Source organism: Leptodactylus fuscus, chromosome 5 (genome assembly GCF_031893055.1).
Source record: "Leptodactylus fuscus isolate aLepFus1 chromosome 5, aLepFus1.hap2, whole genome shotgun sequence".
Classification (NCBI taxonomy): Eukaryota; Metazoa; Chordata; class Amphibia; order Anura; family Leptodactylidae; genus Leptodactylus; species Leptodactylus fuscus.
This window is the reverse complement of record NC_134269.1, coordinates 159,583,173-159,596,939: the sequence shown is the minus strand read 5'-3', so window position 1 is coordinate 159,596,939 and position 13,767 is coordinate 159,583,173. Positions and strand designations below refer to the sequence as shown.

At 41.7% G+C, this 13,767-nt stretch overlaps 1 protein-coding gene and 1 pseudogene across 1 annotated transcript in view; one reads left to right on the top strand and one right to left on the bottom strand.

Moving 5' to 3' along the window:
- Nucleotides 1-13,767, bottom strand: part of SYCP3 (synaptonemal complex protein 3) — a 14,871-nt gene extending 1,104 nt beyond the window's left edge. Inside the window, exons 1-6 of the mRNA XM_075274580.1 lie at nucleotides 13,632-13,767; nucleotides 13,354-13,432; nucleotides 11,685-11,719; nucleotides 9,246-9,363; nucleotides 8,756-8,855; nucleotides 5,520-5,618 (exon numbers count right to left, since the gene is read on the bottom strand). Of these exons, the coding sequence (XP_075130681.1) occupies nucleotides 5,520-5,618; nucleotides 8,756-8,855; nucleotides 9,246-9,363; nucleotides 11,685-11,719; nucleotides 13,354-13,432; nucleotides 13,632-13,767 (567 nt within the window). The remainder of the gene's footprint in view (nucleotides 1-5,519; nucleotides 5,619-8,755; nucleotides 8,856-9,245; nucleotides 9,364-11,684; nucleotides 11,720-13,353; nucleotides 13,433-13,631) is intronic.
- LOC142205001 (small ribosomal subunit protein eS26 pseudogene) lies at nucleotides 3,708-4,095 on the top strand (annotated as a pseudogene).

The window sequence follows — 13,767 nt, the reverse complement described above, 5'->3', positions numbered from 1 at the left end:
CAAATTACAGTCTGGAATGTAAATTAATGGGGTTTTCAGAACTTTGATACATTTGGGGCAAAAGTCTTAATGTCCCTATTCAAGTTCATAGTTTATTACTCTAAAGGTCCCTTTACTTTTCACTATGAGCCAATTATTGTGAAGAAGGGTCCCTAGGAATACTAGTTCCCAATATCCAGACTGTATTAGGGTTTTGTTACCAGGGACTTTTCTGCCATGAGGTAAAATGAACATCTCTCCTCAAGCAGCAGATGACAGAATGCTAGAGGGCACAGTTGTGACCTACACATTTACCCTGCCACGCTGGAACTAGAATTATATTGTGCTTACAGTTCACGTATGTGGTACCTGGGACGTGTTGTGGCAGGATGTTGCGAGTTCTGTGACTGATTGAACAAGGTGTTTTTTTTGTTTTTTTTTCTCCTCTCTAGTGGAGGGAACATTCTAACAGGAATAGAGAGGCACCATTTTACCTTTTTGACCTAGAATCGGCCCTAGCTATTGCGTATAAGTCGTGTGCATGTCACCCGAAGGGGATTTTCAGGTTTTAACAATCGTTGCCCTATCCTTAGCGGTGAGTCAACTGTGAAGTAGCAGTGCTCCCTGAATGCTGCTTCACAGGCCATGTGACAGCTCAGTCCTACTCAATTGAAAGGGGCTAAGCAGCAATTCTAAGCTCTGTTTGGTTTTCCATGAAGAGGCATCAATACTCACTTGAACAACTGATTGTTGGGGATCCTGGCTGTCAGATGCCTGCTGATCTAAGGATAGGGCATCAGCTGAGAAGCCCAGAAAGCCCTTTTTTTTTACTAAAATGTATGCAGAATATTTTGTCTGAGATCAAAAACAATTCTGGCTTTATTTTAAAACTGGCATACGTTCTTTGTACCACATTTATTTGTTTAAGGCTAACGCTAGGTTCACACCTGTGTTCTGGTCTCCGTTCTGTGGTTTCCGTCTTCTGCATGCAAGAAGACGGAAACCACAGACCGGGTACGGCAGTGAGCGTTTTATGCTCTCTGCCGCAAAACCATTTTTTAAAATCCAGACAAGAGTACTGCATCCAAAAATAAGGGAAAAGGAGAGGGGAAAACACAGCCCACTTACTTGACCTTTGAATTACTTGAGAAGTCTATCCACGGTGATGCCGTTTCAGTATTAGAGATTGGAGGAAGCCCGGATACGACCCATCGGCTTGGGACACAAATGCAAAAAATCGGTGAAGAAAATCCAGCTCCACTCCAAGGTCTTTTCAAATAAAACTTAACATTTATTGTTGCACTGTATAAAATCCAATCAAAATTGAAGAAACATGAGCACCATTATGGTGTTTCCATATCCATTGTTACAGAAGACGCAACTGACGCGTTTCGAGGATTGTTCCTCTTAGTCGTAGCCTAGTTTTCTACCTCCTAGTAGGATATATATATGTTTCCCTCAAATTAAAAACACCTGTTGTATCCACAAGGGAACAACCTTCCTAAGAACAAATTAACCTTTTCATAGACACACACATTTAAAAACAATGTAACAAACAGAAATAATATACAAACAATGCGAGAGGACTATATTCAAGCACAATAAACATCACCAAAAAAAATATAATAAATAAATGAAAAGACAAAGACAAGAAAAACATACAAGTGAATATTGAACCTTTAGAAAAGATGTCTACGTTGAGGAACTTAGTACACCAGTGTCTCGCAAATATCCGCTCCATGAAAACACTACAAGAGTTACGGGAGGAGTTAACAAAGATGACTACTGCCCATATCAAATATGGCCGATTCGAAAAAATGAAATGATGTACCTATGTTCGTAAACCAACAATTTTGCGCATGCGTACCAAGCCACTTGCGCATGTGTATATATGAAGAAACTCATATCAAGACCTAGCTGCCAACCCCCTTCTCATAGTATAATACTCGCATGCGTGTTGACTAACCCACGCATGCGCAATTGTGCCAGAATCCACGTGTTACAATATTTTGTCTTGTATCTATATTCTATTTGTGTGTGGGTTTAGTCACAATAAAGGTAACATCTGCATTGTAACGGTTTGGATCCTGGCACACTTGCGCATGCGTGGGTTAGTCAACACGCATGCGAGTATTATACTATGAGAAGGGGGTTGGCAGCTAGGTCTTGATATGAGTTTCTTCATATATACACATGCGCAAGTGGCTTGGTACGCATGCGCAAAATTGTTGGTTTACGAACATAGGTACATCATTTCATTTTTTCAAATCGGCCATATTTGATATGGGCAGTAGTCATCTTTGTTAACTCCTCCCGTAACTCTTGTAGTGTTTTCATGGAGCGGATATTTGCGAGACACTGGTGTACTAAGTTCCTCAACGTAGACATCTTTTCTAAAGGTTCAATATTCACTTGTATGTTTTTCTTGTCTTTGTCTTTTCATTTATTTATTATATTTTTTTTGGTGATGTTTATTGTGCTTGAATATAGTCCTCTCGCATTGTTTGTATATTATTTCTGTTTGTTACATTGTTTTTAAATGTGTGTGTCTATGAAAAGGTTAATTTGTTCTTAGGAAGGTTGTTCCCTTGTGGATACAACAGGTGTTTTTAATTTGAGGGAAACATATATATATCCTACTAGGAGGTAGAAAACTAGGCTACGACTAAGAGGAACAATCCTCGAAACGCATCAGTTGCGTCTTCTGTAACAATGGATATGGAAACACCATAATGGTGCTCATGTTTCTTCAATTTTGATTGGATTTTATACAGTGCAACAATAAATGTTAAGTTTTATTTGAAAAGACCTTGGAGTGGAGCTGGATTTTCTTCACCGATTTTTTGCAAGAGTACTGCATGTCCGACTCTGTGTCCGGATTAAAAAACCCGGTTTCGCGGCGGAGAGCATAAAACGCTCACCCCACCGCTCATGGCCGGACATCTTTCAAACCCATTCAAATGAATGGGTGAGAGACTCCTGCAGGTTTCCGTATCCTGCCTCTGTTTTATGCAGGAAACGGAAACCTGCAGAACGGACACCTGGGCGCAGATGTGAACGAGCCCTAAGGCCTGTTTTATTTCCTCCTATTGATTCTATAGGAAAAGCGCTCCCGATTCAACATTTAAAATGAATGTGCTGCAACTGCATTTATGTAAAAGGAGCTTTTTTCCGTGATGTGTAGATTAGTAACCAAAATCTCGTTCACTTTGCTATTACTGTAAAACGCAGCATTTTTTCAGCCTAGTTATCGCAGCAGCCAAAAAAAACCACTTGTTTTTACAATGTGGGGCCTTAGCTTTAAACTTTTTTTTTTTTTTTTTGCTCCTTGATGGAAATGGGGCATAGATTCCTTAGCTCCTGAACTTTGCACCAAAATCCTGGTGCAAAGTAAAAGAACAAATAAGTGGTATAGGGGTGGACAGATATGTATGAAGATGCACCAAATTCATCAGCAAGACACTGTGATAAATTTGGCACTTTTTCAGACTGCTTGTTCCAAATATTAGACAGGAAAGTAAGGCCCCAATATCTTGGGCCTGATTCACATCTGCGTTCGGGTTTCAGTTCGGGGAGTTCAGTTGGGGACCCCCCCCCATCCTGAATGTAAACTTATATGCATAAAAAAAAAATGGTCTCCTGGGAAACCTGCAGACCCCATAGACTATAATGGAGTCTGTGTGGTTTCCGCACGAAACATGCGGAGTGAAAAATCCTGCAGCTCTTTTCAGCCTTAGAGTCCAAGATGACCAAGAAAAGAAGGAACAACGGATGTGCCAAGATGGGCTGTGGACAGGTACAGCCAATCCACTGCACCAACTGTGCTTGCTGTGTCCCCAAGGACAAAGCCATCAAGAAGTTTGTGATCAGGAATATTGTTGAGGCTGCAGCTGTCAGGGATCTCTCTGATGCCAGTTTCTTTGATTCGTATGCCCTGCCCAAGTTGTATGTGAAGCTGCACTACTATGTCAGCTGCGCCATTCACAGCAAGGTGGTAAGAAACCGTTCCTGTGTAGCTCGTAAGGATCGTACACCACCTCCAAGGTTTAGGCCAGTGGGTGCACCTCCGAGAGCTCCACCAAAACAATTGTAGAATGCCTGGTTAAGATACATCTTGTCCAAAAAGAAAAAAAAAAAGTTCTGCATGCAGCTTTTTTTTTCTCTGCATGTTTCATGCGGAAACAGAGCAGAAACCACAGGGACCTTACTCTAGTCTACGGGATCCATGGGTTTCCCAGGTAGTTGCTTTTTTTGTGCGAAAAGGTCTCCATTCAGGGGTTCCCCAAGTGAACTCCCTGAACAGAAACCCAAACACAGATGTGAACCAGGCCTTAGCTGATGTAAAAAGTGTACTGTAATAGGAAAAGTAAACAGAAATTCCATGTATAGAATAAAATTTTCTATTTAAAAGTGTGTGTAGATAGACAGACTGAAAGACAGACAGACACATTAGTATTGTGAGACTGTTTTCACACACTGAATAATTTCATTGGTATTTTGAAGTCCTATCTAAGGCCGAGGCGCAACGGGGCGTAAATGCAGCTTCTTTTGTTGCGGTTTTTTTGAGCTAAAGCCAAAAATGGCTACAGAGGGAATGGAGAATATATAAGAAGTTCTTATACTTTTCCCTTCTGCTCAATCCACTCCTGGGACAAAATCTGCAACAAAAGAAGCAGCGTTTCCACACCGTGGGGCCTCTGCCTAAGGATTGCATCAAAGGAGAAGGAGGAGTATTCTTTCATTGATGCGTTTTCTTTTAAGTTAAAGTTTTAAAATCTGGATATGAAATGCTGATCAAATCTGCACTGAGTGAAAGTAGCCTTGGGATTTGTTCACACATGTGGTAGTTAATTTCCATCTTGGTAGACCTATTTAGTCAGTAATCAGGAAAATATGGACTGTAACCAATCCGTTATGCATGTCATGGAACCATGATGTCATTCTGAACAGCATCTTGCTATAGCTCTCACTACTTAGTGGATAGTAACATTTATTTTATTTTAAATATGATTTTTTATTTGAAAAGAAGAAAACTTTTACAATACAATAAAAAAGCAATTACAAACATAAGAAGAATCGGCATAAGTCCAGTCAGTAGAATAGGAATTGCAAGCTGGAACTTCGGGCTGCAACCCAAATACATGGATGACACAAACGTGACCAAACAAACAAAGACCAAAGGACCAGATATACAAATGCTACAAAGACACCAATTCTACGAGAAGACAGGAAAGGAATGAAATGGGGAACACAACCAGTAACATTTATTTTAGACATCTTTATTTTGCCTCCATTTTTTTGTATATCTTTTAACTGGTTTGCAAGGTTTTTATATACAAAATACTTTTACCTCTTTAATAAGAATATATGCTATTTTTAACAGAGAAATGTGTGAATAAATGTAAAGATTGAATTGGCATATTTGATAATATTCACACCCACTGTTTTGCAAATACTATACAGTATTTTCATATATGAGACCATATTAACTTTCTATGCAATTTATCATCTGTGTAATAAACAGTCACAATGTGAAATACCTTTAAGAACTGTTCATAGAGTTGCTTTATTGTTTTCAGTCTCTGGTTTTGAACAATTCGGGCCTGTTGAAAAAGCTTCTGTTGCTGACGAAACATATTCTAGTTTGTGAGCCAATGGAGAAAAAAAGCTTTTAGATTGCTGAAAACTAAGAGTTATATTATAGCCCTAATGTCTCCAGAATAAAAATGCTCAATTTTAACAAATAACCAAGTTTATGTACACTGGCTTCTTTCCTATCAATTCATCCCTTAGTGTAAACACCCCTTCCCTACTTGGCACAGAACTAGAAGCCATTTTCTGGCTTATCACTGGAGCCTTTCTGTCCTGATGATTGTCCTTATACATAAACTGTTGACCATGATGGTAAAGTTTGTTAAAAGACTCTGAGGTCACTGCGATCAAAAGTAATATCACAATACTCAGTGATGGATGCAAAAAGGAGGACATCAATAAGAGGAGATGGGAACATCATCTGACAAAAAAATTGCTGCAATGACGTTAGATGGCATGCATGAAGAACTCTACAGTTGCTATTTCCATTAAAAGGATGTCTGGATTAGGCTAAGGCCCCATGTAGAGAGCTGCAGCAAAAAAAAAAAAAAAAAAACCTGCAGAAACGCATCACTTTTTTTCCCGCATCGTTTTTTTATTGCGATCCCTCAGTTTTCCTGCAGAGTTATTGCACCTATTATACCTAAACGGAAAACACCAGTTTTAGCGTAGGTATAACTGACATGCTGTATTTCTGAAAACCCAGCTTTTCCGGTGCAGATTTTTTTTTTCTGCAGGGTGTGGATGGGATTAGCCAGAATCCCATCCACTTTGCAGGTACAGTAAAATGCAGCGTGCAGTCTCACAAGGTGGGGCCTCGGCCTTAAAGGGAGTCTGAGCAAGAAAATCAGTATTAAACTAATGACAGTACCTTGTAGAGTCACTACATCTTCCAAAGATGCTGTTTTGCACTGCAGCCTAATTTTCATGAAACTCCTGAAAATTACTCTTTTGCAAATTAGCTGAAAAGGGCTTTAGGGGTGTTTCTTCTGCTGGAGCTTCACACTCTGCTTTAGATAGCCGCCTCTAACTAGGGCAATGTCTTTGCCCCCACCCCCCTCCCCTTCCTATCCATCCCCTTACTTGATTGACATCTGCCTCTTTAAGGGGATATCGTCACTCCATAGGGAGAGACCACCATATAGGTGTGTGGAGTCTTATTAAGCCATGAGCGCTCCACTGCAAAAGAACATGGGAAGAATATGCAAATCTGACTTCCATGATGTAATTAGGATGCCAGTGCCTCAAGTGTGCACACCAATAGAGGGCGCTGACTGAGAATGTGCAAGTCAACTTCCATGATGTAAGTAGGAAGACAGAGTCTCAGTCAAACACAGCTATAGAGGGCGCTCCCTTTAACATTATGCCGACCTTCTCAGAGGCCTTTGTTTGCAATGATGCAAACCTTAACCCTGTTTAAGCCTCTCACCTCTGCCAGATCAGTCCTCTCTACGCCAAGCTGATGAGATGCAAATACATCGAAACAGCTGTCCTTGCCTGAGAGACTGTACCTGGTAAAATCCAAACATCATTGCAAACAAAGGCCGGGTTCACACGGAGTTACGTGCCGCGAGATTTGGCACGTAGACGCCGCGTGACCCTTTGCGTGCCGTACACGCTCCCATTCATTTCAATGGGAGCGGGGAGCGTATGCGCCGCGCTAGTTTGCGGCCGTGAATAAATGCACGGCCGCAAACTAGCGCGGCGCATACGCTCCCCGCTCCCATTGAAATGAATGGGAGTGTGTACGGCACGCAAAGGGTCACGCGGCGTCTACGTGCCAAATCTCGCGGCACGTAACTCCGTGTGAACCCGGCCAAAGGCCTCTGAGAAGGTCGGCATGATGTTAAAGGGAGCGCCCTCTATAGGTGTGTTTGACTGAGATTCTGTCTTCCTAATTACATCATGGAAGTTAGACTTGCACATTCTCAGTCAGCGCCCTCTATTGGTGTGCATACTTGAGGCACTGACATCCTAATTACATCATGGAAGTCAGATTTGCATATTCTTCCCATCTGCCTCTTTGTCACACTTTTTCTGGAGTTAGGGGTGGCTATCTAGAACAGAGTGTGAAGCCCCAGGAGCGTCCTCAAGGACCACACCAAAATGGAAAATGAATCTGCTTTACTTATAAAAACCACATAGAACAAAAAAAAAACAAAAAAAAACATAACAACAACTTAAAAACATGAAACACAACTAACCCTAAAAGCATCTCTGCAGCTGTGGTATAAAGTCTAGGTAACAGGTGATAATGTAGTTGTAAAAAAAATCATAATATTCAAACTTTCCCTAGTCTAATAACATGTTCATAAAATACATTATGTATTTGAGCGCAATACAATAAATACCTAAAATCAAACGCAGAATAAATACAGTATTACCAAAAACAAAAAGTGACATCTGTGCAAGAATGGAGAAATAAAAATTGTGTACACCAAAAAATAGCCCAAGTGAATGGATGAGAGGACCAAGCAGCGTGCAAGATGGAAAATCCACATGTATTGGGCTCCGTTCCCACAGAGTAATGCGCCGCTCATTTAGACACGTAAATACGTTTCAGGGCGAGGCGCTTCAAAACAGATCCCATTGACTTCAATGGGTGCCGGTTTACACGCGCTACACATTGAAATCAATGGGAGGCTCTATAACCCATTGATTTCAATGTGTAGCGCGTGTAAGCCAGCACCCATTGAAGTCAGTGGGATCTGTTTTGAAGCGCCTCACTCTGACACATGTTTACGTGTCTAAATGAGCGGCTCGTTACTCCATGGGAACGGAGCCTTACTGATTCTGTCCAGCTTTGTCAAGGTGAGCTAACATGGGCAATTCTGATGTCCCAGCATCTCTGGCCAACTAGTGTGCACATGCCACACGCACTTACTGGAAAAAAACAAAAAAAACAACCCACACTCATTCAACACTATGGGGCTCGTTTTAGTTTAAGTCTGGCGTATCATATAACAGTTTTAATAAAGGCCCCCGACTGGTGGAAGGAGTGAGAGATTTATGAATAGACTGTGGTCACATTATTAATTAGACAGGCGTCCCTGCACCAGAATGGAAATTTACGCCAGATACGTTTGCAAAGATTATAATGCTACGTGGCTAAGAAAATAAAAGGGAAGTAACATCACAGTGCACTACATAACACGAATAAGAGACAGTAAAAAAAAGCTATTACCGTTACTTTTTCTTCTTGCTCCTCTGCTTTTTGCACGTCATCTTCCCATTGCAGAAATAGTGCCTGAAATTGTTGAGAATACTCATCGTTCATCTTCTGCCTGTAATGAAACATCAGTTCTAAATGTTTCTTGAGATTGCAATTTATGGTAGCTATTAAAATGTTACATTGAATAAGAAGTGTTAGCCCCCTCCTGCAATGCACTTGATCATGTCACTTACTGAAGATGATGATAAATGTTATATGGAAAGACACCATGAGTAGGCCACTATTACTACTGAGGATATGGTCTATGACAATATGAGTCGAAAAAAACAACAACACAGGAATGTACCTTTAAGGTAGTCCGCCCCTCCTAACTACTGCACTGTTCCATCACAGTCACAGGAGAGCTATATCTGTGACACTACTATACATACAGTTCAGCTGCTTTCTGAAAAGAATGGGACTGAGTGGAGGGACTGTAAGGTCATTTTTCATAGTATATTACCTCTGATCTTGTTGTGTTTTCCAAACATGTTCAATCTTCTGGTTACTGGTTTTTAAGGATGCCTTTGTGTACATTTCCAGCCTCTTCCGCTTTGCTAGAAGAGCCTTGTTAATGTCCGCTGTGTTTGCAAGATTGGCAAATGTTAAAAATCCCTCTCTCATTTAGACCAACAAGCCCCGTAAGTACAGATATTCCCATAGCATTCATGTAGCCAGCCTCCTTGCCAAATGTGTTATTATTTTAGGGCACCATGCATACAAATGTGTGCCCAGTGGCGTAACTAAAGTTTTGTGGGCCCGAGTGCAAACTTTTATCTGGGGGCCCTACCTCCTTCCTAGAGCAAATTCTTGATAGTGGCGGTTACGGGTGCTGAAGCGATCTCAGATACTTAAAAAGGGTACAGCTTTAGTAACCACAACTGCAGTTGTCAATAATACGGTGAGTGAGCAGCGCAGCACATGTAAGCAATACTGGGACAAATAACATGTTCTGCAGTGGACCCACACACAGTATTACATGCTCCACAGTGGCCCCCAAACAATATTATGTGCTCCACAGTGGCCCCCACACAGTATTATGTGCTAACAGTGCCCATCCCCCACCAAAGCCCCACCCATTCCCTTCTCTTGCTAACACAGAGCCTGTACCCACACACCCCCTCTTGCTCACACACAACCTGCACCCTCATGCTCACACATGTTCTCTTCTCTCCTCCTTACCTTCCGTTAGTCTCATTCCCAGCAGCTTCCACACTGTCCTATACAAGCCAGAATAGCTTCACCCACACAAGAGTCTGATCACATGGTTATGATGTCATCAAAGATCCTTTAGCCCACTACGATTTAGCGTCTACCGCAGGAAGAGCCCTGGAGCGGATGCTCAGCCCAGCACAGGTGAGTATAAGTATATTTTTTTACACCTCCCCTGGATTGACATTTAATGGAAATACAATATGTATGGCGGTTGGGGAACAAGGCTTTCCCAGATCACTATGGTCTGGGGCCATTTCCAGCTGGCCGTGGGCCCCGTACCCCTCTGGGTCCGGTCGCACTCCCTGCGACCACGATCATTACGTCACTGTGCCTGTGTATTATAATGGGCATGTGTATGCAGCAGTGATCCCTGGATAAAACTCAGGACAGGTCCTATACCTATTCGTTTTTCCACCTGGGCTCACTGATAAAATTGAATGGGACCGTGGAGGCATAGGCAGCACATGAATATTATCAATTTACCATTCAGTCACAGTCTGCTTACATGCACACGGTTATATGCGTTATAGCTAACAGCATTGTAATGATCAATAATCCAGCAGGGCTGCTACTTGGAACACTTTCTGATAGACCGTCATGCAAACTGCACTTGGAGAAAGGGGCCTGCAAAGCCTGAGTGCATGATGTGAGTTTAAAATTGGCCCTTTATTGACATAGCTTAGCAAGTCATCTTTTAGATCCTCAGAATGGTTGGTAGCATCATGAGTGAAGATGTGACCGGTAGGCGTTTGGTGGATGGTAACATCAAGGTGTTGAATGCCTGAACATACGAGTGGTTGAGACACTTGTGGATTTCCAGATATGAAGAAAAGAACAAAAGTTGTGTCCTGTTAGGCAGACCTCTTAGACCAGCAAGGAGCTGTCTTTCTAGTCCAGAAAATACTGTTCATATACCAGCCATATTTAGTGGACTGTTTGCGTTGTCCAGAGACCTGAAATCACAGGCTGCTTTTACACCATCAGTGTTTGTCTGGTGATTTTCGCTAGGAGTGGGATGAAAACACAGGACTGGAGACGACACAGAGATCATGTTCATGTATAATAGAAAGATGGTTTTGGTTTTCACTAATGAAATTCACTAACTATGTGAAAGCAGCCTCATAGTCATCTATGATTTTGTGTGACTACTGTTCCATACTGTACAGTATGAGACTGTATTCCTGTGGTCATGCAATAAAAAAAGACTTAAGTGTAGTTGGTGTTACAAAGGATTGTCCAGATTCTGAAGGTAATTGATGACCTATCATCACATCCACTATGAACAATAGCTGTTATTTACTCTCTCCCCGTGGCCACAAGTAAATGGCCGCTTACACAGTAAGTAAGCGGCCATTTACTTGTGGCCTGTTGGCATGCACAGTCGGCTCTGCCTGAGGCCTAGAAGTTTGACCACCAGTGCCGGAAGAAGAAGCGTGAAGAGGCTGTTCCTGAAGAAGATGGAGGTGGCGCTGGAGAGTTCTTGTGCAGCATTGGGGACGCCTCCAGTGCTATTTGAGTGCTGGGGCCCGCCCCCAGTGCTGCAAAAGAACTCATCTGCATACCAACGAAAACTGAGATTTCTACTGAACGGCGGCGAGGAGAAGACATCTAAAGGTAGGAGAAGAATAGCCTTTATTAAGGCTATTCCTATATGATCACTGATAAAGAAAAAAAAGAGTACACTTGCCTCCAAATCGTTCCAGCATAGTCTGCACTTCTCCACTGTAATTTAAAAAAAAAGAAAAGAAAAAAGAAGAGTTAAAAACTGCTGACTGGACAAATTAAGATATATTATCATTGACATGATATGTGAATAAACTCATATGCACTAAGAACAATGTTAGGCTAAGGCCCCATGTAGCGAGCTGCAGCAACCCCCCCCCACAAAAAACGATCTGGAAAAGACTGTGGTGAAAACGCATCACGTTTTTTTCAACAGCATTTTTTCACTGCAACATGACATGCTGAGATTTTGAAAAACACAATCTACTGTGGATGTTTTTTTCTGCAATGTGTGGATGGGATTAGCCAGAATTCCATCCATGTTGCAGATGCCATAAAACGCAGCATTTTTCACCACAGACTTTCTGCCGCGGCCAAAAAGTGTTTTCGCAATGTGAGGCCTTAAATTTATTTTAGAAGATATTAAGTAAAAACGTGCTGCAGTTCCAGCTGTCAGTGTTTTCAGTCAGCATAGTGAAAGAGGCTTTGATTACCACCTAGGACTTGTTACAAGTGAAGACATGTGGGTTACTGTGCGGCCGGTAATAAGTCACAGACAGTAATCAATAAATCCTTCACTATTTTACTGGTGAACAGCACCAAAGCAATAGTCTTTTTCTTGAAAGATTATATGTGAGCTTTAGGCCAAGCCCCACGTGGCAAAAACTGTGGCATTTTAAAGACCCTGAAAAGCGAATCCCATCCACACATTGCAGAAAAATATGCAAAGCAAACACCATGCGATTCCTAAAACAGCCGCGTTTTTGGAAATTGCAGCATGTCAATTATACCTCTACCTATACTGTAGGTATAATGGAAGCAGAAAGTCCGCAGAAGAAACCTCCGCAGACTTTCTGTGAGAAGTTCTACAGGAAAAACTGATGTGATGCCGCTGTGGTTTTTCCCGCAGTGGTTTTTAGCTGCAGCCCACAAGATGGGGCCTTAGCCTTATAATCATCAATAGTAAGGGTGAATTCACACTGAGTAAACGCTAGCTTATTCTGAACGTAAAACACGTTCAGAATAAGCGGCGTCTAAAGCAGCTCCATTCATTTCTATGGGAGCGGGGATACGAGCGCTCCCCATAGAAATGAATGGGCTGCTTCTTTCACTCCGTGCAGTCCCATTGAAGTGAATGGGGAGTGCCGGCGTGTACGCTCCGGCATGAGCAGAGCTTGCCGTATACGCCGGCACTCCCCATTCACTTCAATGGGACTGCACGGAGTGAAAGAAGCAGCCCATTCATTTCTATGGGGAGCGCTCGTATCCCCGCTCCCATAGAAATGAATGGAGCTGCTTTAGACGCCGCTTATTCTGAACGTGTTTTACGTTCAGAATAAGCTAGCGTTTACTCAGTGTGAATGCACCCTTAGGGTGTGTTTCCATGTTTAGTTTTTTGAGCATTTTCCTTCTGCAGAACTGCCCCACCTTTTGTTTACATGTGTATTCCTCTTCTTCAAATGCTGATCTTAGTCCCGCTATAGGTATGTAATGTTACAAACAAATTGTTTTCCCCACTGATGACAAAATTACATTAGTTATTTCCTATACTACCTGTCACGTAGAATGACCAAGATGTCTGAAAGTAGAGGTTTTAACTGTTTTAACTTGATATCTGAAAAAATCTAAATCACCCCATGTCATCTGAATCTCCTTGATTCATCACTGGTCCAGCACGTTTCTTCCCATGTTTTTCAATGAGCATATTCTTATCTGAAAATATATGGCATTATATACATGTAAATTTGCTTGCATATACATAACACAAAAAAACTAAAAGGAAATGTCTGCTTTAGACAGTTCTTCACTGAAGGGTCCCCTAAAAAAATTCTCTAATAACATATTTGAAAATGGGTTTTGGTTTGAAAGTCAAGGACAGAACAAATGATATGTTACCTCCATAGACCATTACCCTGCAATTGTATAACTTCTGAGATGTCTTCATCAGATCCACTAAGAGTTTTCTGTTCCTCCACAAAATTATATGGATGCACTTTGTCATTTTGGATCTTCTTTTCTAATCTTACTGACTTCTTTGTAGGAGCCAT